Raw genomic sequence first — 27,938 nt, 5'->3', positions numbered from 1 at the left:
TCTTCCGAATTGCGAATCTTGCTGAAACTACCAGGTTTTTGGCTACAGATCCTGAAGTCCTCCTGCTGAAAAATCTTCTTCTGTGCTGAGGTGCTGTGCTGGCTTCTTAGAGCGGCACAGCTCCACCCTTCTGATGAGGTCAAACCAGAACGCAACACGTGTCTAGGGTTGCTGTTGGTACTCTTGTTCAGAGGAGAATTGCCTAGCATTTCGGTGGTGGACTGCCCAATGGCAGGACAAAGACTGATATGTTTTGAATATTTCTCCTCTGTTAAAGATAGTTAGCTAAAGAATCTGGGTAAGGCTCTCATAACCAGGACTAATGTCCGACAGAGGGACTCCCAGAACCCCCCCTTGTTTTTGGTTATTTACTTACCTTAAGTCTCTTGTGATTCCTGTGTAGTTTTGGGATGTTTTCTGTGATTCAGAGTCCTCTCGTCTAGTGTACCCAGGCCCTTGCTGGAATCTTCCTAGGGTGTCTTCTGTGAAGCCCCTGGACCCTCAACTAACTCTAAAGTAAAGTAGTTACTTGTTCTAACCGTCTTCCTTAGGAACTCTGACTTCTGCTACTTAAGAACCTATCCTGACCTGCCTGTTGGACACTAGACCCTAGTGACCCACCTTCTGCCACTGAGAACACTCATGCTCCAAGAATAAGGCAAAGACTTCCAAGGATTGGCGTTTTGCCTAGAAAAGAGAACACGTGTTTAAAAGTTACTTACTTGCAAAAGAAGTTGGTTGATAACTAACTCTGAGCGTGAACAGTTACAAAAGTTATTACTTACCTTAGAAATGTTTGGCCATTCTGAAAAGTATATGTAAATCTTTCTTCCCTTAGAAACTGTTTTGCCATTCTGATAGAAAATAGATGTAAGGTTATTTTACTCACCTGTGATTTGGTTGTGCCTCTACCCAAAAGTAATGCTGTTGGTTTCACTTCACTATTCCTGTTGTTCCGGGTCATGGGTTTGCATTTTCAATTGAAGGTGTTGCCATTCGGCCTGAACTCAACGCTGAGTGTGTTCACAAGACTGATGAACGCAGTGGCAGCCCTGCTCAGGTCGGAGGGCCTTCATGTTAATTCTAACCTGAATGACTGGTTAGTCCGAAGGGGATCCTCGGAGCAGGTCAGGTACGCAGCGGGCAGACTCATGGCTACACTCTACAAACTGGGGTTCTCTATCAACTTCCAAAAGTCTCAACTCTACCCTACACAATCTCTGGTGTTCTTGGGGCTGCTGTGCGATACTCAGAAGCAGAAGGTGTTCCCCACGTAGGAGAAAGTGGCAGCGATCAAATCCTCCGTTGCACACTTCCTAATCAGAACAGTAATAATGGCCTGGGGTTACCAGCACCTGCTCAGAATACTGGGAGCATGCCTCCTGGCCATCCGTTGCACTAGGCTGTGAATGAGGAAGCTGCAACTAAATGTTTCGTCATCCCGGAACCCGATGTCTGGTCATCAAGAAGCCCTGGTCACGATACCTGCTCACCTACAGCAAGAACTCACTTGGTGGGGGCAGGAGGTGAACCTCATGGTGGGCTGACCATTCAGGCACCCTCAGGCGGATCATACCTAACTACGGATTCCTTACTCCATTGGTGGGTCGCTATCCTCGGGACAAATTCTGTGCACGGTGTGTGGTTACAGACAGACAAGAAAATCACATCAGCTGGCTGGAAATGATGGCCATTTGGCTTGTACTCAAGGCATTCCTCCCGCTCATCAGGAGCAGTGCAGTTTGCATTCGGATGGACAACTCTACCTGCATGTATTACCTCAACAAGCAGGCAGCACCAGATCCCCGCTCCTTTGCAGGCTGGTCCTCAGCATCTGGGAGTGGGCGATTGCGCAGGACATCTGGATCTCTGCGATGCACCTGCGGTGGGAATCGAACCAGGAGGCGGACAGACTCGAGTTGGTTGGGAGCCAGGAGACAGGCTACTCGAAAGCAATATTAAAGCAAATGGACCAGGTTTTGCTTCTGGTCCAATGAAAACAGAGAGGACCCGCTATCCTGCACTCTGGACCAGGTGTTGTCTTTCTCAGCGTATTTAGCCAGATTAGGGGTCCAGGTCGACACCTACAGGACATAACGGTCTGATAGCACAGCGAGTAGAGCGATCGCTTTTACATCTGTGCAGAGTCTGCTGACGCAGGTTCAAATCCCGGCAGGGCCAAACTCAGCCTTTCATCCTTCCGAGGTCGATAAATGAGCACCACACACCGTGGGTAATAAGCAGCGCTCAGCTACCTGAGGGTTCGTAGCGCTATATAAATGCTAAATTATTATTCATTATTATTATTATACTTAGCAGCCATTGACGCATACAGGAACTCAGACAGGTTTACCTTTTCCTCGGCCAACCCAGCATTGAAAAGGCATCTAGCTGGGTTAACCAGGTTGCCCACCTTTCAGACGCCCGCACCCAGTCTGGGATTTCAATGTTGTTGTAAGCGCACTTGCGCACAACCCATTTGAGCCCATGGCCACAGTGGACATCAAATAAGTCACGCTCAAGACAGTGCTACTAGTGGGGCTTCATTCAGCTCTCAGAGCTAGCGAAATTCAGACTCTAGTGGCTTCCGAGCCCTACACTAGGTTTCACCGGGACAAGGTCGTGCTCCGCACTCACTCCTTCCACATTAACAAAGACATTTTGTGCCCCACCTTCTTTCCAAGCCCCGGGGAAGACGCATAAAAGGGTTTTCACTGTTTAGACGTAAGAAGAAAATTAAAATTCTATCTTGACAGAACCAAGGACTTACGCAAGACGGGCATCTTATTTGTCACATTTGGCGGCTCAAGGCCTGGACAGCAAGCATCCAAAGCTTCAATAGCTAGATGGATGACTGCAGCCATCCAGGAGGCATACAAGCCTCAGCACAAAGAATCACCAAGGGGCATGCACGGTCACGCCATCAGGGCCAAGGCAGCGGCTGTTGCCTTCCAACGTCATGTTCCGTGGCAAGTGATTAGCAGGGCGGCGACATGGGCCACTCCATCGTTATTCTGCAAGCACTAGTGTCTGGAAACCAGTGCCAGGGCTGACGCAGCATTTGGCCAGGCTGTCCTCCGTAATCCGTTTGCCTAGAGTGTCAAGCTCTCCTCCCCAGAGCAGCTGTGTCACTTGTAATCGCCCATAAAGTATGGAGGAAGGGGGACGTGACGTAGGACTAATTAAGTGTTACTCGTTAGGGATAATTCTAATTTCTGTGCTAATTCCCTTCAAACCTTAGAGACCCGTACATTTTTTGCTGGACTTTAGGACATTTAATTTTTATCCTGGAGTGAGGGCTTTTTCTCATTCTCTCATGTATTGTTTTTTTTAAAACAATTTTTATTATTTTATTACCACCACACCAAACATTCCAAACATTGAGGACATTGCATATAAGTTTTGCTTCATTATGTGCACTCCTTGCGCATCGCCGTCCTCACCCCTCCCACCCCTTTAACTCGAGCCCCTGTTCCAATGCCAGTAGCTTGCGTATCTATATACGTGTCTTACTTGGCAGTCCCCCTTGTGTCAACTTCACTGGGATCTGCCCGGGGGGTCCCGCCATCGTGGCCACCAATGCCTCCACGCTGTCAGGGGTCCCGCTTCTTCCTCCCCGCCTCTTACCAGGCTGCCGTTTCTGCATCTGCCCACTTTAGGAGGTCCGCCCACCACCTCTCTATTCTGGGCCGTTGGGCAGCCTTCCAACCCATTGCGATTCTCCGTTTGGCCAGGATGTAGGCCAGGTCTTTCATTTTACTAATGTGCTTCAGGTTGCGTGGTCTGGCGAACACCCCCAGCATTCATGCCCATACTGACTCCACTTCCAGCGCAATCCCCTTTTCTGCTAGGCGTAGCTTAACCTCCGCCCAGAATCTGACCACCTCCGGGCAAGCCCAAAACATGTGCATCAATCCAGCATCCACCTCCCCGCACCGTGAGCATTTTTGTACCGCTGAATTTCCAAACCTGGCGATCCTCCCAGGGGTCATATATGCCCTATGGGTGACATACAGCTGTATCTGCTGAAGCCTTGCGTTGCGGGACACTTTCTTGTGATACCTTTGAACTCTGTCCCATTGTCCATCCAACATAGGTTCTCCCACCTCCTCCTCCCAGTCTCGCCTCAGTTGGAGCACCTCCCTACCCACCCTAGTCATCAATAATTCGTATATGCGGGATATTTCGTGCCCACCCTCCGAGACATCGTACATCGTCTCAATAACCGTATCAGGTTGCTCCGCTAGCACTTCCGCAGGCCACATTTCCCGTCTCATGTATTGTTGATCTGATTTGGACGGAGTTTCTTTTGTTTTTGGAGTCTGCCAAACTCCATATGCATCTACTTTTGTATTGTGACAGATGGCACCTTCAGTGCAGTGTCACAGAGAAGTCCTTTGAATTTCTCATAAGGTTTAAATACCTTCTCTTGGGTGAACTACTGTTCCCAAGATTAGTAAAGTGAAATTGACTTTAATTACACTAAGAACAAGAAATGTTTCCAGTCCTGAAGAGCACTGGCGCTTTCCAGTTTGGGTTGTATAATTTCCTGGTTTGCTGCTAACTGTGGCTTTGTCCTGTGACTGGTCAGGACTTTGAATAACAGAAAAAAAGATTACAAGCCCTAAGTTGCGCTTTTACCAATAAAGAGTCTTGATGCAGCCAATATGCAGTTTCAGTGTGTCTTTTATTAGTTAGACATCATTTGTTGAAGAAAAAAATGAATTTGTATGAGTTAGATCCTTAGGTCAAGAAAAAAACACAAACATAAATTGCAGTTGCTTCACTGTCAAACTTTGAAGATTCCAATTAGTAGAGTCACCTAGGCCTTACAGTTTGTGCATTGGTGAATCTTTAAAGTTTTCCAAAAGTGAGTACCTATATTGCTGTTAGATAACAGTGTCTGGACCTCGACACGTGTTTCCCCGCCTTGGTTGCAGGCTATTTAGGTTTGTGTTTTTTTCTTGACCTAAGGATCTAACTCATACAAATTAATCTTTTTTCTTCAACAAATGATGTCTAACTAATAAAAGACACACTGAAACTGAATATTGGCTGCATCAAGACTCTTTATAGGTAAAAGCGCAACTTAGGGCTTGTAATCTTTTTTTCTGAAATTGAGTTTACTTGCCTGTTTTCCTTATGGAGGTCCAGTACACCCCATTTTATGTGCAAGTACTGGGAGGTTACTTAGTAGCCCCTTTTCCTACTTACTCATGTAACATTATTTATGTTACCCTCACTACTCCTAATGGCTGGTGGCAGTGGTTTAATTTTCCTACCATTGTGCATTTCTACCGCAGGCTGAATCCTCAGCTGCAGTAGTGCACCCATGGTCGCCCATTTTTGTCAAAATGGCCGGTCTTCTTTTTTCGCCATTTCTTGCTTGTGAGGTCTTTCTTGGGTTTTACTCTGCGCACCAAACCAGGTTTAACCCTTTTGTTAATTTTGCCTTTGACGGGCTTCAATGCTGAAACCTGGCTCTGGCTCCATTGTGTCTGGCAGGACAGGAAGCGAGGGAGGTGCCCAAAACTCCCTGTCCTTAGTCTCCTTGGTTACCTGAATGCACCCAGTGCTAATTGGCTGGCTGGCTGTCCTTGCAGGATATCCACCCTGCTGTGCGAGTGACAGCCTCGCTGTCCATGAATGGGAGAAACCTGCATAAAAGGCGAGGCTTCTTGAACTGAAGGCAGAGTCGACCACTGGACGAAACATCGACGAAGGAAGCTTGAAGTGAAGCTTGCTGCATCCTCCTGGGTGAACTGCCCGGTGAAGCCCTGCTGCAGTGCTGAAACTCCAATTCCGAATCGACTAGAGAAGCCCCCGGAACGGACAACTTCTTTCCTTGGGTTGGTGGGACCAACTAACCCCAAGACTAACTTTGCTGGAGGACCTTCCCCAACTGGCTGGACGTCATTGCTGCTGCTGGAACCGAGTGGCAAGGGTCGGGAAACCCAGAATCGAGTGCATCGTCTTTAACCCGGACCCAAGCTCCAGGAAGATCCTGGGGACCCTCCCGAAGCAGGATGACCCAAACCTGACCCACCTCACCAGAGCGCTGGACCCCAGAAGCAAGGGAATCCCATCACATGTCCAAGAACCGCGGTCTATTGACCGGTAGCTGAAACCACAAAGTGTTGCTGAATTGGAAAGAGCCTGTAGCTGCCGACGACCTTCAAACTACAGTGCAGGAGTCCTCCAGACGTCCTCTTTCTGTCCCCATGACTGAGGGCCAGGAACCCAGGATCTGCAAGACTGCAACCAGAACAGAAGCCAGCTGGATCCTCGTCTTCCAACCAAGGGACTGTCTTGACTCCTCTTGTGTCTGTAGCTTGCTTGTTCTTACTGGAGACTTGCAGTAGCTGCATTTTGCAGATTTAATTTCAGCTCTGCCCTTCACATGCCTTGCAGTTTGTGGCACAACAGTGATTTTATTACTACAAACTATCTAATAACATTGTGTAAGACTTTTGTGCTATCTTAAGAAGTGACTTAGCCCCATACACATTATTCAAATTGACTTTGGCTGTCCTGGCTCCCTGCAGACTATTCTGACCCATTGACTTTGGCTCTAACTGTCCCTCATATGTGGTACATAAGTTTAATTTGTATTGCTGGGAAAGATCTGATCTAGACTTCATTGGGAGATTGAAAAATATTCACATGCTCTGAGAATCTGTTGACCTTTTCCTTCCCTAACCTTTTCCTTTTCCACCAACTCAGAATTGCATTAGGTATAAAAAGTGATATATCAATGCCAACATTGTCGTAGCAATTTAAGTCCCCTTAGGGTGTAGGAAGTGTGTGTGAGGCATCCCAAAATGGTATCTATTTGCTTATCTTAAATCTGAGGAAGTGTTATGAAGTGTATTTCTATTGTTGCATATTGCCATTTTTAAAAACGACTTATTTAAAAACTGACTGTTAAATAAATATTTTATTTTAGTAGAAAACCTTGAGAGTAAGTGTTTTTGAATACCTATCACTGTGAATCTCTGTTACAACCCTACAGCTCACATTGACCCCTCTTGAGATAATCCTGGCTGCTCAGTCACTCTACCAACTTGTGTAGTACAAAGTATACCAATAGGTGGGTTACCTATTACCAGGAGGACATGGCTGATGTAGTCTCCCACAGGGTTACTGCATCCAATCTTGCCTAACAGGGCCTTTCAAATTTCCAAGTTTCTAACCCATATACAACTGTGTGGCAGCTGTCTTACTTTTATAGGCTTCTGTTAGCTGCAACATAGTCTATTCAAGATGTCAAATTTTCCAAGTCCTTCAACAATTTGTACGATTTTGTTAATCTTGCCCTGCTGCTTGCTCCCTCTATTGCGGCCTTATTCTTAAAGATCGCCCATAAGTATTTATAACTACACCAGTTCACTATGTTGCCCATCAATGTTCCATTTAAATATGCAAAGCTTTTGTTTTGTGCTGATGAGCTATAATTTGGTTTTGCAATAGTTGTTTTCTAGTTCTTGAACAGCTGAATATTTTCTTATGGCCTTCGTCAAAACCTACTTGGTGAAGTGTTTTGAGAAGCCAACCTAAAGGTGCAAGAAGTTTCACTCCAAGGTTTTTGACCAAACTCTCTATGGCGAGCATTTGGGCTTAAACTCAGAAGGAGGTAGCCTTTCTGTGAAGTAAAATTAAGAAGGGTAAAGTATTTTAAGGAACAGAGCTCCACAGACGCAAGTACCAAAATATACTATTAGCAGAGACAAGAAGTTAAATCGACACACTACTGAGTAGTACAATTACTAAAAAAAACATATGTACCAGAGTTGGGTAACACCAGATGTGTAACCTACCACTTTAGAATGCAACACAGATAATCATGGAAATACACACACTGCAAAGGGGGCGGGGGTAAAAAACAGTTATAGAAATTATACAGGCCTTCAAATGGTTAATAGGTCTTAATACATACACACAGCGAAAGTCCCAGGACAGGATACAAAGGGCTCGAATTTGATCCCAGTAGCACAGGAAGTCCACACAACCCAATGTAGCGAGTGCTGGATTGCAGTGAAACTTCATGCTCTATTTGGCAATTTCCAACCTGATGACACGGAGCTACGCAGGTTCGATCCCCGGTTTCGTGCTTAGAAACCTCTGGGTATTAAGCGCGTTATAAATAACCTATCATATCATATCATAACAAAGGCTGTGGCAGAAAGAACACGTCTTGTACCATGAGGAGCAGCCATTTTGAGAATACGATACTCGAGGAATTCTCGCAGGACAAAAATAAAGGGGCACAGTTGTGCACTGGGATAAAGATGAAAAACAGTTCACTGCTACCAGCCCGCTCAGCCTACATAACAAAAGTAACTGGGATATTACTTGAAGAAAAATAAAAGGGACAGTGTCCATCTAGCACCCCACTAAAGGTGGTGTGTGCTACACTGTAAAAATAAAGGTGAAAAACAAAGGTAGACCCACTGGTGGCCATAGGGACAGACTACTGCACCTCAAAATGTGTAAGAGAAGCAGGTGAGTGAGGCAAAGGGCCTCACTCATCCCCAAATCTTTCTGTATCCAGACAGAAGGCAAGTATGCTGGGCGACTTCATTGAAGTCAATGGTGGAAAGTGGCAAAAAGAAAAAACTTTGAAACTTACAATTTCAGATATAACTTGTCTTACATTTTGTTTCAAAGTTGATTGTAGGATTCCATAAAAAAGGATTTAAGTTTTTTTTTAGAGCCTGGTGTTGTTGCCTTGCACACTTTGAGATCTGCTTTGTGGTACCTGTAGAGTAAAATAGCCTTATGACAATATTAGAAGTCGTGTGTGTGGTAAATCACCTATGTAACTGGTGTGCACCTACTGCCTTGACTCAGATTTGCGTGCTAAGTATATTTATTTAATTTTAGGAATTTATAGACCCTAGACCTAACCTTGAGAAGCAACAAAGTGCTGTACAATGAGGGTGGATGCCAAACTAAAATAATAATAAAGCAGGGATGCTCAGGGCATTCTGAAGGGAAAGGAACTAGAATAGAAGGGGAATGGGAGGAAAGTAGGTGTGTGGAGTTGAGTGGTGTAGCCTCGTGTTTCAAACGGCTGTGTTTGCACTAAAGGTGAGGCTTAATGAATAGATAGTGGGGTGAAGGCCGGCTTGGAAAGAGACCCTAGTTTACAGTTCTCGTTGCCATAAATGCAATGGTGGTCATAATCACATGGCTACTGGATTCCAAGGAGTTGATTGTTTAGTATGGATGAAAAGTACTATGTTTGGCACAGTGAGTATCGTTGTCTGCTTCCATAACTTCACATTATTTGAAAGAGTTTTATTTGTTATCCAGAAATTTGTCTTCATTATTTTTTAAATATTTCTCTTGGCTTCATGTAGGCCAGTGCAAAAGATGCTGGTCGTCTGTATGCAGCAATACATCATCGGCTGGTGGCCCTGAGGATCACCACAGAACAGAGGACAGATGTTAATCGGGATGAAGCAGAGCCAGAAACCGGCATTGGGCTGCTGAATGTGGACAGTGATGATGAAGATGAAGACCGTGAACAAGCATGCCACCTTGCCAGCAATAAGACAGGTAGACCTTTTCAAATTGTTTCTCATCGCCAAACGTTAGTGCACATCAAATGTTCTGCTCATGGAAAATGTGTACATCAAGTGTTTTTATATACATGTTTTATTATGTTTAAAGTAAGTGTGGTTTTTTGTATAAGTGTTTGTGGTTTTGTATATTTGGGGTGTAGTGTTCATTTAATATATTCAATAATTCTACAACATATTTTGTAATGCCATACTTAATTTTGGTAATTAAGAATAATCAGTGCTCTCTAATACATCTGTTAAATCCTGAAAGTTTACAAATAAACACATTTTGTACTGGCTTTTATTTCTTTGAACAGCCATAGGCCGACATCTAGTGGCAGTCACCGAGTATTACATGTCTTGTTTTTTAAACTTGAAAAGGGTCTTCGAATGTGCATGTTTGTAATACTATCTCTAGTGTGACATCTACTGTGGTCCTTCACGCGTCAAGGTCCCTCAGATTGTTATTTTTAACCACCAGAGTTTGTTGCGTGTTGCAGAGCAAAGTTGAATATTATATTCACCTCCTGCTTTCAAGCAATCTCCGGCAACGATCGGCGGATAGCTCCACACACGAAATGCAGGCTGAGTCCATTGACTTGGCGGATGAATGCAACAAAGACAGCTACGGCGCTCAGTGATGTCGAAGGCAGCTACAGCGGTCAGTGATGTCGAGGGTCTACGGAACAACAGGTGCGAGCTCCCGACTCTGATAAGCCGGTCAGCCGTCCTGTCATGGAGTAGAAACCCGGCGGCAAAATCACACATTCTCACAAACACACTAAAGACACATCCGCAAGCCGACCGCCGACCACGCCGTCGGCAAAACACAGCCATGCAGCATCAAGGGAGACAGGACAATCTAAACACACACTGCCCTCTGGGCCCTCACGTTCGCCGCATGACAGGTCTCCAAAACAGGTGCTGAGTAAGCCCGTTTCCTACACTGCGCCTAAAAAGGCCCTCCTTTCGCACGCCGAAGAGTTCACATCGAAAGTGAAATCTTCAACACATTCAGGCACATTGAAAATGCAGCAACATATTCAAAAACATGTTCCCAAGATGCTGCTTAAAGGCAGAACGTCAAAACATGGTAATATTTCGATGCCAAAATCACATAAAACACACAAATTACAACAAAAAAAAGACTATAAACCCTCTGAAGACATCTTATCAGAGGCCTTACACCCCAGGAGGCAGGCATCTCTCCAAGAACCTTCTCCCTCGGTTCCCAAAGTCCACTGAATGAACCACCGAACAAGTAATGAAAAGGATTTATTGCTTTGTCGACTTTATGGACAAGCATCCAGAAGAGTTCACTTACCGTCATGGTGCACAGGGTAGGGAGGGAATTAGAAGGGAACCACCTGCAAAAGTTCAAAGACTGGACAGCTCACAGCCCAGCACTTCCACACACCTACCCTTTACTACTCTCAGTCAGGACACCTTTGATGACCTGTACATTGTTGACCCTTCCCATCAAGGTGATCAAGTATCACAGAATGACCCAATTTAATCAGGATCAGCTCCATGACAACGACGATCCAGACATTTACATTTTGCCCTCCCCAGAAGACCAAGATCGGCCTATTTACTACTTCCACGTTGACAATCAGCTCCAATACAATGGGCCTCATTAGAAGGTTGAAAGGTGGTAAAAAAGGACATTACCGGCATGCCAATGCTACCGTTTCCGTGTAGCACTGCTGCCGGAATCTACTATAGATTCCGAGTCAGCGTGCACGTGCATTCCAGCATGCCGAACACGGTAGCACCAGCATGCCGGTAACGGTCCCCAAACCGCTGATACCGGCATCCTCAATGCCGCAGACACCAACTCCGGCACCATAATTATATGTCATACCGGCACCGGAAACAACGTCATCGTGCCGGAACGGGAAATGCACCGGCAGGCATCTTTAAAATGCAATACATTGCAATCCTCAGTCTACAGGAGTCTAACAGGAAAACTGAGTAGACAACAACAAAGTACACCATGGCAGCTAGGCCACCGACCGTCGCCGAAAATCAAGTTTCAGCGAGCAGGAGTTCAACATGTTGGTCGACACACTTGTGGAGCATACAGACGTAGTCTTCTGCACTGACCTGCAGCGGCCAGCACAACCCTGGAAAAAGGCCATATGGGAAGAAGTGGCCCGCAAAGTCACGGCAGTGGGGACAACACCCTGGACCGTCTGAGATTGTCTTAAGAGGTGGGATGATCTACGTCTCCGGATCCGCAACCTCCTTGCTGCTGAGCGCATCCAGGGGCTGGCCACAGGAGGTGGCGCGCCATCCCCCATCAAACTCACATCATGGGAGGAGACCTGCAGCACAATACTCCACATGGAGAGCATAGTAGGAGATGCAGAGATGGGAGCAGCAACATCTGATGATGACAGTGAGTGACCATTACCGTAATCCAAAAGTCACACCACACACCTTCATCCCCAAGGCCAATGGTGAAGTCAAAATGTCAAGTAAGTGGCACCAGATCCCTGCTGCATTTGCACCCACCGAAAGCCTCCTCCCACACAAGTAGAATGTTCCTGCCACAAACACAATCAACAAACCCCACTGACACACCCCACATGTCCCCTGTATTGCCAACACAAGTTTCAGCTGCATGCGCACGCACACATCACTGTCCAACTGCTGCCGTCACCACTGTGCCACCACATGGCCAAAGCCACCACATGTCAAGATGCACTCATCACCATTTTTCAGTCGCTGCCATCGACACACAGGGCTACTCTGGATTGAGCTGCTGGGTGTTGTGCTGGAGGATGGGCCGTGTGTTGTGGTTATGTTCCGTTGTGCAGCCATATTTGACATGACTCTGTTACCCTCTCAATGCGCCCAGCCAGGTGGTAGATACCCTCTGTGGCTCTGCCAAGTAGTCTACGCATGTTGCGCATGGAGTCCTGCAATGTGTGCCTTGTGAGTTGTGCCTCTGTGATGTACTGGGTCACCAAGGTGTGCATTGCCTGTTGCCGCCCTTCCATACAAGTGAGGTGCCCCTCGATGTCCTGTATATGGCACAGTCCTGGTAGTGGCAAGGGAGGTGGGAGAGGGCCTGGTGGAGTGAACACAGCTTGGTTGTCAAGTGCAACGCCGCTATGTGACTCGGGCTCACTGGCTCCACTGTGCTGTTTGCTCCGTAGCCATCCGTTTGTCTTACGTGTATGCTCGTCTGCCTGGGTGGCGTGGATTCTGCCTCCTCCTACTGGCTGTGCAACTGGGATTGTGCCTCCTCCTGCTGGCTGTATACTGGTGACTCTGGGTCATCCTGCTGGCTGCTGTGCAACGGGGATTGTGCCTCCTCCTGCTGGCTGGTGACTGGTTCATCCTGCTGATTGCTAGGTGTAATTCCTCATCTGAGCCTTCTATTGCCTTACCCTGTACCTCTGCACTTCAATGCATACCTGGCAATATTTATGCGTTTTTGCAGGAGTGATGATGGATTAGTGGATCAACCCCCATCGCCCTGTGATCAGACTCTCCAGCAGACAGGTTGCCTCTCCTCCCAACCCCCATTCAACGCCCCTCATGGCCCACCCGGCAGACAGGTTGCCTATGCTGGTTACTGCCCCCCATTCAATGCCCCCCATGGCCCACCCAGCAGACAGGTTGCCTATGCTGGTAACTGCCCCCCCCCTCAACGCCCCTCATGACTCACCCAGCAGACAGGTTGCCTTTGCTGGTAACAGCCCCCCCCTCCCCAAAGCCCCCCATGGCCCACCCAGCAGACAGGTTGCCTATGCTGGTTACTTCCCCCCCATTCAACGACCCTCATGCCCCTATGGTTACACTCACCCAACAGCGAGGTACGATGTCCAGCGTGTCATTCCATGTAGCGGGGCAGCGTGGAGTTGCGCAGCACCATGGCATAATGTGTTATGTTATGTTATTTTGCATTTATATAGCGCCTTATATACCATTGGTATGGTTGAAGGCGCTGGTAGATTGAACGCCCTTGGGAACCGAAGTTCAGGTCAGTAGAGGGAGTCAAAGGTGCATGTGAGCACTGGGTATGTGTGCAGCTGGTGCAGTATTTGTGTAATAGCTGCTTCTTAGCGGTAGGTGTGGTGGTTGAGAGATCAGGAGTATGTGTCCGTTCTGGCAGGATTTATCCAGACTGAATGTGGCTGTGTTAGGCCTGAGGAGAACTCCTGGCTGGGGGGTGTGTCACCAGCACTGCTTACTTAGAGTGATGGGGAGTGAGCGGCGGATGTTGGTATGAGAACAGTTATACCGAATGGTGTCATAGTATCTCTGTGTTCTAGTTGAGTGGTGGTGTAAAGAAGAGAGTAAGCGTGGTGGTGTGATAGGATGGGTTATATGCTCTTTCAAACGTTCCCAGCATTCCAAGCCATACTATGTACATCACGCAATTCTATGCGCTCTAGTCCATTCCATGCACTCTTATTCATTCCATTCACCCCAGTCTGCTCCACACACTCCGGTCTGCTCGACGCACTCATGCACTCGAGTCCGCCCCATGCACTCTTGTCTGCCCCATGCACTCTTGTCTGCCCCGTGCATGCACTTCTGACTGACCCGTGCATGCACTCCTGTCTGCCCCATGCATGTACTCCTGTCCGCCCCTCGCACTCCTGTCCGCCCCTCGCACTCCTGTCCGCCCCTCGCACTCCCGTCCGCCCCTCGCACTCTTGTCTGCCCCTTGCACTCCTGTCTGCCCCATGCATGTAATCCTGTCCACCCCTCGCAGTCCTGTCCGCCCCTCGCACTCCTGTCTGCCCCTCGCACTCCTGTCTGCCCCTCGCACTCCTGTCCGCCCCTCGCACTCCTGTCCGCCCCTCGCACTCCTGTCCGTCCCTCGCACTCCTGTCTGCCCCTCGCACTCCTGTCCGCCCCTCGCACTCCTGTCCGCCCCTCGCACTCCTGTCCGCCCCTCGCACTCCTGTCCGCCACTCGAACTCCTGTCCGCCCCTCACACTCCTGTCCGCCCCTCGCACTCCTGTGTGGAGCCAGGGTATCTTGCACAGCAACGCATGATTATTTTGTGTGCATCGCACACCATCTGTACATTCAGGGAATGGTACAGCTTCCTGTTGCAGTACACAACTTCCACAGCATGCCGGATAGATAACCAGCTCCACATGTGTACAGTTGAGCACACCTATTACATTTGGCATGCCTGCCAGTGCATAGAATGCTATTTTGTTTGCATTCATCTCCTCCGCAGTCCATGGTAAACTGATGTGGTCACGTGCGTGGGACAGGAGGGCAACTAGCACCTGGTTCAGCACACGGGAGAAACAGGGTTGGGTGATTCCATGCAGCTGCCCCACCGTGTGCTGATAAATGCCTGTGGCAACGAAGTGTAGCGCACTCACTACCTTCAGCAATGGAGGGATGGCTGTCCGGATGTTGATTAGGCTCACCAGGTCATCATGTATGAGGTCCACTATTGTGGTGATGGTGTCCCTGTCCATCCGGTACAGGGTGTGGATCTGAGCAGGTGTTAGGCTGAATGGGCTGGCCCTTAGGCGAGGGATTGGTGGCTGCCTGCGGGTTACAACTGCCTGCACAATGGGTATGTGCTGGCCCATTCCCGCCCTCCTTCTCCTTCTATGCATCTGCTGCATACTCTGGTTCACTGCCTCCAGCTCCAGTACTGCTTGTGCTAAGGGTACCATTGTGGCTTTGGGAGGGGTGTGGTGTGTGGGAGTGCTAATTTTGTGCTGTGCCAGACTCCATTACCTCCACCTGTGCTGATTGTGTGCACCTGTGGCAGGTTTCTACACACCAGATTCCTATTAGCGGTTGCTATGCAATGCCGGTGTTAACGGCATCATTGTAACCGTTATTACCGGCATGCCCATGACAGTAATTGCATGTCCAGTCACCTCTTAATGTGAGCCTAATTGCGGCATGCCGGTGTCACTGGCAGGGCTGCCACATGTCAACGATGATTCCGGCCATGGTGTGGCCGGCCACGGCGGGTCCCTGCCGATGCCCTCGGACTACTCCGGTCCGGTAATGGATGCCGGTACGGTAATACCGGCATCAATTTCACCAGACCGGCAACCTTGTAATGAGGCCCAATTAGCTGCTTATTAAAGCTGCACAGCAATTCAAAATAAATACACAGGAGGTTCAATATGTGACAGACTTTATGAACGACATCCTGAGGAAAAATAATCTGTAACCCAGTTAATCCCAAATTTCCAATCAGTACAGAGACTCATTCAAGCCTCTCTACTTACACCTACCCTAACAAGCGTTGTAAACTACTGCATCAAAAAATATTTAAGCCAGCTGCACCAGACCCCCTTTATATTAGAGGTCAGCTAAAACCTGACTTCTTAGTAGTATCTACAACGAGAAAGAGGGCAGGCACACCGCTAGAATTCGTGGAGGCGCCTCCAGACAAGGAGAGTAAAAATATCTATACTCTAGGCAGGAAGGTAGCATCCTCTGCTGCATACCAAACCTGTATTGCCAATAACACCACCCTGCTTGCCAGTTATAACTGCCATGTCTGGGATACAATCCAACAACAAATTGAGGCTGTCCCTGAGCCCTTAACATCTAAGCTCATTAAAACCATCTCGGAGGGGTAAGAGGTTGCCAATTGTATCCTAAAAAACTATTTAGAGGCAGCAGATAATGCTGGATGCATTATTGCGGAAGGCACCCTGATGAAATGGCACACGTGTCTACAACAGTCAGGTTTCAAGCTTGAAACCCAGGCCTCACTTTTAAATATGCCAATAGAACCTAACATGTTGTTTGGCAAGGCAGTTGATGTTGCACCAAAGAGTGCAAAAGAAGAGCATGAGACTCTAAAATCTTTAGGCCAGATAACTAACAAACCTTTTTGTTCACTGAGGGGTGTTCAATATCCGACACTCCTTTCGTGGACAAGGTTACCCACGATCTATGGGATATAACCCAGGCCAATCCTCATCCTGGGGCAACACACAGAGTAAGTTAAACAGTTACCAGCCCAACTTTCAAAAAGGTTATAAAATATCTAGAAGCAGGGTTAGAGCGCCCGTCTCCAGAGGCTCCCCTGCCTCTAAACAATGACGCCCTGTGTTAGGTAAGAGTCGATGCAGTCACACTGTGTGACTGCTTGGTATTAGGTAACCCACTGTTGGGTATAGGTCTGTACTACACAAGTTGGTACTGTGAATGAGCAGCCATGCCTATTTCAAGTGGAGTACACGTGAGCTGTAGAGCTGTACAAATGAAATCCGTAACTACATGTAGCCAAGTAACACTTACACTCAAGGTTTCAGTTATAAATATTTATTTAACAGCAATTTTTAAATAAGCATTCTTTAAAAAGGCAATTCATGTAACAAGGTAAATATAATTTAAAGTTACTTTTCAGAATCGGAACAAGTCAGTAGATAATCTTTGGATATGCTTCTTACACAATTCCTACACCCTCAGGTGACTTCAATCACAAGGACAGTAATGGCATTTATATCACACTAGTTATACTTTGCAGATTCTGAGGTTGCAGAAAGGAAAGGTTTAAGGAAGGAAACGGTTTGAACAGGTTCTCAGTAGATGTGAGGACAACTAAATCGTACAATGAAATCTAGACAAGCCTTTCCCAGCAGTAATGGTTCACAGCAAGCTACCACCTATGAGGGACACACATTATCAAAGTCAATGGAGTAGAAGAGTCTTCAGGGAGCCAGGACAGCCAAAGTCAATTGGAACACAGTCTATGGAGCTGAGGCACTTCTTATATCAGAGACAGTCTTGCACAAAGTTAGAGAGTTGGTAGAAAATCACTTGTAGGGTCACAAGCTGTTAAGCCTGTGAGAAAAAGAGTTGGACTTAACTATAAAAGTAAGCTAATGCAATTCCCAACTGAGAAAAGCACAGCTACAAAAGGCAATGATGTAAGTACCCCAAACCTAAACAGTACCTCTGGTTTGAAGAAGTGGTCCAGCTGGATTCTGTCTTACTACAGCAGTGCAGACCCTGTGTTCCTGAGCCTCAGTCGTGAGGACAAGAGGGAGGACGTCTGGAGGGCTCCTGCGGCGGTACTTGGGAGGTCGTCGGCAGCTATGGGCTCTTTTCATTTCAGCAGCACTTTGCGGTTTCAGCGCTTAGCAAACAGCACCATTGCGGTTCTCGGATGCCAGTTGGGCTTCCTTCACTTCTTGGGTGCTCCACTCTGGCGAGGGGACTCGGGGTCTGGCCCTCCTGCTTCTGGAGGGTCCTCGGGAGACTCCTGGAGCTTCTAGCTGGATTTGTTACTGCTTCAGACGTTTCACTCGACTACGGATACTCAACCCCTGGCATTTGGTTATTGCAGCAACAAAGAAGTACAGGGAGGATGGTCCAATGGAGTTAATCTCTGGGTTAGTTGGTCTCACTAACCCAAGGAGAGAAGTTGTTCCGTCCGGAGCTTCTCTGTCGAGGTGAAAAAGGAGTACAGCACAGCAGCAGGGTTTCACTGTGCAATTCAAAGGTCCAGGAGTATGCAGCAAGCTTTGTTCACGGTTTCTTCGTCTGGTGTTTCTCCCAGTGGTCGATTCTGCCTCTAGCTCAAAAACCCTCGCCTTTTAAGCAGGTTTCTCCCATTCATGTAATGCCTAGGCTATCAATCACACAGCAGGGTGGCTGTCCTGAAAAAGGTTAACCAGCCAGCCAATCAGGACTGGTTGCATTCAGGCATTCCTAGAGACAAAGACAGGGGAGTTTCGGGACCCTCCCTCACATCCTGTCCTTCCAGACACACTGGAGCCAGAGGCGGGCTTCAGGTCTGAAACCCACCAAAGGCAAAATGCACAAAGGGCTCACAACCTGGCTCAACGCGCAGAGTAAAACCAAAGAAATATGTCACAAACAGAAAGTGGCAAAAAAAGAAGACGGGGTCATTTTGACAAAATGGTCACCCATGGGTGCTGTACTGCAGCTGAGGGTTCAGCCTGCAGTAGAAACGCACAACGGTAGGCAAAATTAAACCACTGCCACCAGCCATTTAAAGTGGTGAGGGTAACATAAAAATGTTACACGAGAATGTAGAATAAGGGTCTACTAGGTAACCCCCAGCACTCCACATAAAATGGTGTGTGCTGGACCTACAAAGAGAAAAGTTAAGTAAAGTAAATTTCACTTTACTATTCTTGGGAGCTGTAATTCACACAAGAAAAGGTATTTAAATCTTAGGAGAAATCTAACGGATTTCTCTGGGACACTGCACTGAAGGTGCTGTGTGTCACCATACAAAAAGTAGATGCCTATGGAGTTTGCCAGACTCCAAAAACAGTGAAAATACATAATCCAAATCAGTTCAAAACACATGAGAGAGTGAGAAAAAGATCTCACTCACTCCAGGGTTAAAATTAAAAAGAAAAGTACTAAAGTCCAGCAAAAGAGCTGGAGGTCTCTAAGGTTGAAGGGAATTAGCACAGAAATGAGAATTCTCCCTCACACCCTGATCCGGGTTCCCTCCCTTGCAACTCCAGTCAGAGGCCTAATTTGTCAGTTCACCCAAGTGTGGGAGGGGATCACATCCGATCAGTGAGTTTTATCCACGGTGGCAGGGGGATACTGTATCGAGGTTCTAGAAAAACCCCAGAACCACCCTCCAAAGCATTGAAAGATGTCACCACAAGAGTAACAAATTCTTCTAGAAAAAAAAGCGCAATCGAACCAGTTGCAGCAGACCAGGTGAAAAATGGTATTTATTCAACATACTTCCTTGTGACAAAGAAAGACTTAACTATGCGCCCTATTCAAGACTTGCGTCCAGCAAACACATATGTCAAACTTCAAAGGTTTCGCATGACAATGTTACAAGAGATAAAGCAGGGGGATTTCATGGCAGCATTAGATATGAAAGATGCATACTTTCATATTTCAATTTTGCCAGCGCACAGAAAATACCTGCTCTTCAAAATTGAACAAGATCATTGCCAATTCAAAGTCCTCCTCTTCGTCATTGCATCAGCGCCAAGGGTGTTCACAAAAGTATTAGCAGTAGTAGCTATCTGGACGACTGTTAGGCAAGAATTGATGTAGTAACCCTGGGGGAGACTACACAATACTTATATCCTCTTTGTATTGGGAAACCCACCTATTGGTATAGGCCTGTACTACACAAGTTGGTAGTGTGATTGAGCAGCAAGGCTTATCTCAAGACGGGTAAATGTGAGCCGTTGCAATGAAATCCATAAATAAAAGTAGCCAAATAACACTTACACTCAAGGTTTTCGTTATAAATAGTTATTTATTTATTTAACATTAGTTTTTAAATAAGCATTCTTTAAAAAGGGTAATGTATGTAATAATCAAATATACTTTAAAATACTTTTCCAGAATCAACACAAAGTTAGTAGATTCTCTTTAGAGATGCTTCTTACACACTTCCTACACCCTGAGGTGACTTCACTTACTATGACAGTAATGACATTTGTATATCTCTAATACACTTTGTAGGTTCTGAGGTTTGTAGAAAGGAAAGGTTGAGGGAAGGAAAAAGGTTAAACCGGTTTCTCAGAGCATGTGAACACTTTACATCTTCCAATGAAGTCTAGATAAAAACCTTTCCCAGCAACAATAGTTAAAACCCCTGTAATCACCTATGAGGCACAGTAAGTATCAAAGGCAAATGGACAAGAAGAGTCTGCAGGGAGCCAGGGCAGCCAAAGTCAATTGGAGCACAGTCTATGGAGCTGGGGAATTTCTTAGATAGTAAAGGTCTTGCACAAAGTTAGAGAGTTTCTTGAAGACAAATCAATGTAAGGTCACAAGCTGTTAAACCTGTGAAGGATAGAGCTGAAATGAACTCTAGAAAAGCAGCCACTGCAAGTCTCAACTGAGAAGAGCAAGGCTACAGACACTGAGGTTAGTACCTCTAGTCTGAACAGTACCTGTGGTTAGAAGAAGAGTGGTCCCGCTGGATTCTGTCTGGTTGCAGTGATGCAGATCCTGTGTTCCTGGGCCTCAGTCGTGGGGGCAAGAGGGAGAACATCTGGAGGACTCCTGCACAGCAATTTGGAGGTTAGCGGCAGCTATGTTTTTTTTTTTTGGATCAGCGGCTCTTCACGGTTTCAGCACTCGGTAAACAGCACCAGTGTGGATCTTGGATACCAGTTGGGCTTCCTTCACACCTTGAGCCCTGCACCCTGGTGAGAGGACTTGAGCTCTGGTCATCCTGCTTCCGGAGGGTCCTGGGGAGATGCCTGGAGCTTCTGGCCGCATCCAGACCTTGCGCTCAACTATGGATTTCTTGACCCCCTGGCACTCGGTTCCTGCAGCAGCAAAGAAGTACAACCAGTCGGGGAAGGTGGTCCAGTGGAGTTTGGCTGGGGGTTAGTTGGTCCCACTACCCCAAGGGAAGAAGTCATCCCTTCTGGAGCTTCCCTTGCCGATTAGAAAAAGGAGTTTCAGTACAGCAGCAGGGCTTCACCAGGCAATTCAAAGGTCCAGGAGGATGCAGCAAGCTTTGTTCACGGTTTCTTCGGGTGGTTCTTCCCAGTGGTCGACTCTGTCTTCAGTCCCAAAACCCTCGCCTTTTGAGCAGGTTTCTCCCATTCATGCACAGCCTAGCTGTCACTCAAACAGCAGGGTGGCTGTTAGGCAAGATTGTATGCAGTACCCTGTGGGAGACTGCATCAGCCTTGTCCTCTGGGCAATAGTTAACCCAACCTTTGGTATAAGCATGTACTACACAAGTTGGTAGAGTGACTGAACAGCCAGGCTTATCTCAAAAGGGGTCAATGTGAGTTGTAGTGTTGCAACATAGTTTTTCACAATGACAACTATCCAAATAACACTTACACCCAAGGTTTCTTGATTAAACAGTTATTAATTTAGCAGTCAGTTCAGTAAGCCTGCTTTTGAAGGGAGCAAATATGTAATACTGAAATATAATTCAAAATCGACTCTCTGTTTCAATAAATCAGTAGATACCCATTGGGATGGCACACGACAATTCCTACACCTTGAGATGACTTCAATAACTAGGACACTGTGGACATTGATATATCACTGGTGCATTTAAAGCAATACTGAGTTTGGTGTCAAAAGGAAAAGGTTAGGGAATGAAACAATGGTTAACAAGTTTCTCAAACAGGTAAGCACTTTTGAACCCCCAATGCAATGTAGATTAACCCTTCCCAGCTATGCAAGTAAAGAATGTATGACTTTTTGGAGGGACAGATCAAAACACAAAGTCAGAGGTTAGACGAGTCTTCGGGGAGCCAGGCCAGCCAATGTCACTTGAGCAAAGTCTAGGGGAGCTGAGGCACTTCTTGAAGGTAAGTCAAAAGTCTTGCACAATGTTATAGAGAGCTTTGTAGAAAATGAAATCCCTGTTGGGTCACAAGCTGGGAGGCTTGTGATGGGCAAAGCTGCAAGCAACTCTGCAAAAGGCAACAAATGCAAGTCTCAACTGAGAGCAAGCAAGTTACCCAGCAAGAGTTAAGTACCACTTAGTTTACAGTACCTTAGGTCTGAAGAAATTGGTTCCAGCTGGCTTCCGTTCCTGTTGTAGTATGGCAGATCCTGTTGTTCCTGGGCCTCAGTCGTGGTGACAAGAGGGAGGACGTATACGATTCGCAGGTCGGTGGCAGCAATGGGCCAAGTTCAGATCAGCAGCACTTCACGGTTTCAGCTACTCACGAATAGCACCACTGTGGTTCTCGGATACCTTGGGGTCTTTCCTTGCTTCTGGGGAGCAGCTCTCTGTTGAGGTGGCTCAGGCTTGGTTAGTCCTGCTTCGTGGGAGTCCGGAGAATCTTCCTGGAGCTCGGGTCCAACTTAAAAATGATGCACTCGATTCAGGTGTTTCTCTCCCTGGCACTCGGTTCCTGCAACAGCAAATGGAAGTACAGCCAGTAACAAGATTATTTCCAGAGGAGTTTATCTTGAGGTCGATTGGTCCCACCAACCCAAGGGGAGAGGTCATACTTTTCAGGGCTTCTCTAGTCGAGGCGAATGCGGAACTTCACCACTGCAGCAGGGCTTCACCGGGAAAATCAACGGTCCAGGAGTTGCAGAAAACTTCTCTTCCAAGTTCTTCTTTGGATTCCTTCGTCCAGTGGTCGACTCTGCCTTCCTTGCAAGTCTCTCCCTTTCATTCACAACCTAGCTGTCACTCACACAGCAGGGTGGCTGTCCTACAAGGACAGCCAGCCGGCCAATCACCTTTGGGTGCATTCCTGTAACCAAAGAGACTAAGCACAGGGAGTTTCGGGCACCTCCCTCGCTTCCTGCCCTGCCAACACGCTGTAAACCCTGCCAAAGACAAAACAAATAAAGGGACCAAACCTGGTTTGACGTGCAGAGTAAATCTCAAGAAGGACCTTTCCAACAAGAAATGGTGAAAAATGACCAGGGCCATTTTGACAAAATGGGCACCCATTGGTCCTTTACTGTAGCTGCAATTGCAGTCTGCGGTAAAAACACACAATGGTAGGAAAAAGTAAACCACTGCCATCAGCCATTAATTGTAGAAAGATTAACATAACAATGTTACATGAGAAAGAAGACAAAGGGGATACTAAGTAACCCCTCCAGCACTCTATGTAAGATAGTGTGTGCTGGGTCTACAAAGTTACAAAAAAAGTTAAGTAAAGTCAATTTCACTTCACTGCTCTTGGAAACAGTAGTTTAACCAAGAGAAGGTATTTAAACCTTTTGGAAATCTGAAAGACTTCCCTGTGCCACTGCACTGAAGGTGCAGTGTGTCACAATGTAAAAAGATAATGCCTATGGAGTTTGTCAGACGCCAAAACCAAATGAAACACAGTGTTCAAATCAATGAAAAATGTATGAGAGAGTGGGAAAAAGGTCTCACTCTCTCCAGGATAAAATTAAAAGTCCTAAAGTCCTGCAAAAAGAGCTGGGGGTCTCTGAGGTAGAAGGGAATTAGCACATTTCAGAGAATACTCAACAGTGGCTGCAAGGACAGCCAGCCAGCCAATCGGGACTGGGTGCATTCAGGCATTCATAAAGACAAAGGACAGGGGAATTTCGGGAACCTCCCTCACTTCCTGCCCTTCCAAACACACTGGAGCCAGAAGCAGGTTTCAGTACTGAAGCCCGCCAAAGGCAAAACAAACAAAGGGCTGAAACCTGGCTTGGCGCACAGACTAAAACCCAAGAAAGATCTCACAACTGGAAAATGCCGAAAAAAGAAGACCAGGCCATTTTGACAAAACGGTCACCCATGGGTGCTATACTGCAGATGAGGATTCAGCCTGCGGTAGAAAAGCACTCTGGTAGGATAATTAAACCACTGCCACCTGCCTTTTTAAAGTAGTGAGGGTAACACAAAAAAAATGTTAGATGAGTAGGTAGGATAAGGGCCTGCTTCGAGCACTCCACATAAGATGGTGTGTGCTGGACCTACAATGAGAAAAGGTAAGTAAAGACAGTTTCACTTTGGTATTCTTGGGAACAGTAGTTCACACAAGAAAAGTTATTTAAACCTTATGAGGAATCTAAAGGATTTCTCTGTGACACTGCGCTGAAGGTGCTGTGTGTCACCATACAAAATGTAGATGCCTATGGAGTTTGTCGGACTCCGAAAACAAAGGAAACGTGTAATCCAAATCAGGTCAAAACACATGAGTGAGAAAAAGGTCTCACTCACTCCAGGGTTAAAATTATAAAATTCTAAAGTCCAGCTAAAGAACTGGGGGTCTCTTAAGGTTGCAGGGAATTAACACAGAAATGAGAATTCTCCCTAACAAGCGGGGATCCGTTTGTCAGTGAATTTCAACGCCCATCAAGGGCAGAAATTGCTGAATTTTCATCGAAGATTACAGAAGGCGATCAGGCCTACTCCACACTCCGGACGATGTTGGAAGAGAAGAAAGAAGGAACCTCCCTTTTCAAGCTCTGCTCCAGCTGCGGGGTGCGGAATGTGTTTGAAGAAGACAAACACCTATACAGTGCCTCTACTGTCTACATCTGAATCATAGGGAAGCGGATAGTGAAATCTTCCTCCGGTTTTCCAAGCGAACCGCGAAGCAGGGGCATGCCTCACCCAGGACCGTCTGGTCCGAGGAGCGGGCTTCTAAGTCCTTTGAGGGCCCTCCATCGGTGGGGGCCCAAGACAAGGCTAAGCAGTGCGAATCAGTTTCCGTCGGGCTCACTGTGCAAGCGGGTCCCGCTATGGGCAGGGCGCGCTTATATTCACCATCTACCTCCATCGCCAGCCTTCGCCAGCCATCGCTCCAGCTCCTCCTGGAAGAGGAAATCGGCTAACACAGCAAAGTTGCAGGAAAAGCCTGAGAAGACAAAGGTGCAGGAAAAGGTGACCAACCTGCCCCAGAAGGCCCAGGCGGCCCAGGTGAAATCGTCATTGACGATCGAGTGGGTGGCAGCCTCCCTCTCGAAGGCCAAGGGGGCTGATCCAGACAAGGCAACCCCAGCAGTGGCCAGTGTATCTATACCCCTGAGGCAGGAGGCCTCGGCCTAGCTGGTGGAGAGGACACCGGAGAAGAGGATGCCATCCCTGAGCCTGAAACTGACCCCTCAGGATGCAAGAAAAGGGGGGAGGCCTCAACCGTACTCCAGGTCACGGATATTTCTTCCTCGGAAGAGTAGGTGTCCCTACACACGATCCAGGCGGATGTGGGTGACGCCGACAGCAGAAACGCAGAGGGGAACGACGGAGATGGCGATGGCGTAAATGCTGCCGGCAGCAACGGCACGTGGGCCAGTAGGCCTACGCCCGACCCCTCTGACGGATGTATCACTGGACATCATTTCGACCCTGGTTTCGGAGATTCAGAAAAGGATGCCGACAACACCACTGTCCCCTGTGGTCCCGGACCAGCCTCCGGCGAAAAAGAGGAAGCAGCACCCTACGCCGTTGCATCAACCTCCACAGGTGCCCTCCCCCCTAGGGCCACGGGGGCGGACACGGATGATGATATGGCCACGGATGACGATCTGGCCACGGCAGGCATTTCGCCGCAGCCAACGGCTTCTCCCCCGGATGAGGTGGGGTCGTTCGTTGCCAGAGCATCTGAACTCTTCCAACTGATGCCAGAAGAGACCAAGAAGGAAGATTTCCTATACCAACGGCGCAAGGCCAAGAGGAAAACCATCTTGGCAGTGCCTCTCCTGGACAACATTTGGGAGGAGGGCCTATCTTTGATGAGAAATCCGGCCAGGCCAAGAGGGATAGGCTGGAGGAAAAAGTACTGGGTGCCGGAGTCCGCACCAAAGTGCCTAGGAACAACAGGATCTGCAGACCTACACAGGAACAGAAGCCAGCTGTAACCAATTTCTTCTAACCAAAGGTACTGTAAAACTAAGAGAACTTACCTCTTGTCTTGTACACTTACTTGTTCTCATTTGAGACTTGTCTTGGTTTCTTCTGTTGAGTGGCTTGGTACTTACTTCCTTCAGAATATTTGTGTAACCTTTGTTTAATTCCTAAACCTTTTTCTTTGACACCAAACTCAGTATTGCTCTAAATGTACCAGTGATATATTAATGTCCACAATGTCCTAATTATTTAAGTCACCTCAGGGTGTTGGAAGAATCTGTGTGCCTTCCCAAATGGGTACTTGCTGATTTAGAGAAACTAAGAGGGTGTATTTTGAAGTGTATTTTTGTGTTACATATATATTGCTCCCTTCTGAAGAAGGCTTATTCAACTGACTGTTAAATAAATTAATAATTGTTTAACCAAGAAACCTTGAGTGTAAGAGTTTATTTGAATACTTGTCACTGTGAATCTCTTTGTAAAAACCCTACTGCTCACATTGACCCCTCTTGAGATGAGCCTGGCTGCTCAGCCACACTACCAACCTGTGTAGTACAGACTTATACCAAAGGTTGGGTTACCTTATGCTAGGAGAACAAGGTTGCTGTAGTCTCCCAAAGGGTACTGCATACAATCTTGCCTAACACGGGCCAAGTCAAGGAAAGTAGCCATCGAAAACACACTGAAAGGATCGTCCGGCTGCTGACAGATCTGGGGTTCTCCGTAAACTATCCAAAGTCATGCTTGATACCATCGTAGAATGCGCTGTTCCTGGGGGACAGGCTTAACACAGTCTCCTGTCTGATGGCTCCTTCGGAAGAGAGGATAGCGGCCCTGCTGGGAAAGGTACAACAGTTATTGGCACTGAAGAGCGCAGCAGTAACATCAAGTCGCTGCTCGGCATGATGTTGTCGTGCATCTACCTGATCTTGCTCTGCAGGTTGGAGATGCGCTCGCTGGATCCAGGTGTCCGGAAGCTTTGCAGACAAAATTTCTCTCAACAAGGAGTTCTGTCGAGCGATAAGGTGGTGGGGCGTATGCTCCAACATCGCCGGGAGCACAAGATTTCATAGCCCCCCCGTACCAGGAGACGGTTACCACAGACACTTCCCTGGAGGGCTGGGGAGCCCACACCGGACGTCTCCATGCCAGAGGCCTGTAGCTGCCAGAGGAGAGGGATCTTTACATCAATATCCTGGATTTGCGGTCAGTGTTCTGGGCCCTCAAGTAGTTCCTTCTATCCCTCAAGAGCAAAGTGGTGAGGGTCTTCACGGACAACACCACCACAATGTTCTACATCAGGAAGCAGGGGGGCACCAGATCCCCAGTGCTCTCCAGAGAGGCACAGGACTTGTGGCACTGGGCCGTCGCCCAAGAGATGTTCCTCATGCCCTTTCACCTGGCGGGAGTCAAGAACACCATCTCCGACTCCCTCAGCAGGCAGCTGTGCTCCTGCTTCTAGTGGGAACTTCGACAGGATCAGGTGGACCGCCTCTTCCTCAAGTGGGGCAGACCCCAAAATGATCTGTTTGCGACTGCAACGTATTCCAAATGCCGGTTATTCTCCAGCAGGTTCCACCAGCCGAGAAGCATGGGGGGTGGGGTGCATTTTCCTTCTCATTACAGACACGTTCCCTCCGTTGCCTCTCCTGCTGCGATTCATCAATCAACTCAAATGGTGCCTATGCAGGATGATCCTCGTCGCCCCGGCATGGCCTAGGAAGATTTGGTACCCAGGCCGTCTCAGCCTGTCAACATCACCTCCTGTCAAGCTGCATGTGGTCGCGGATCTGCTCAACAGAGAAGGAGGCGCAATCCTGCATCACGACCCAGGGTTGCTGAACCTGAGGGCTAGGCTCCTGCATCCTTACGCTTCGGAGGGTACGAGTTGCCAGCGGACTGCAGGGAGGGCCTTACCAGGGCCAGAGCATCGTCGACTCTTAAGTGCAATGCACACAAGTGGAAGTGTTTCGCTACGTGGTGCCGGGTGCAGAAGATCAATCCTCTGAGGGTCACGGCTACGCAGATTCTTCCATACGTGTGTCTTTGGCCAAGGCGGGGCTGGCGCACGTCTCTAGCAAGATGCATCTGGCAGCTATCTCCCGCTACACCAGGTCTCCAGGACGATCTCTTTGGTCCCACCA

The 27,938-nt window shown here is 47.6% G+C and overlaps 1 protein-coding gene across 3 annotated transcripts in view; it reads left to right on the top strand.

Annotated features, from left to right (window-relative positions):
• RANBP3L (RAN binding protein 3 like) overlaps nt 1-27,938 on the top strand; it is a 235,833-nt gene that overhangs the window by 195,570 nt on the left and 12,325 nt on the right. For all 3 annotated transcript variants that reach the window (XM_069627137.1, XM_069627138.1, XM_069627139.1), the window contains one exon: nt 9,363-9,561. In XM_069627137.1, coding sequence (XP_069483238.1) covers nt 9,363-9,561 — 199 coding nt within the window. The remainder of the gene's footprint in view (nt 1-9,362; nt 9,562-27,938) is intronic.

Source organism: Ambystoma mexicanum, chromosome 6p, assembly GCF_040938575.1.
Source record: "Ambystoma mexicanum isolate Mex_15411 chromosome 6p, UKY_AmexF1_1, whole genome shotgun sequence".
NCBI lineage: Eukaryota > Metazoa > Chordata > Amphibia > Caudata > Ambystomatidae > Ambystoma > Ambystoma mexicanum.
The sequence above is the reverse complement of the archived record's forward strand: the minus strand, read 5'-3'. Positions and strand labels throughout refer to the sequence as shown.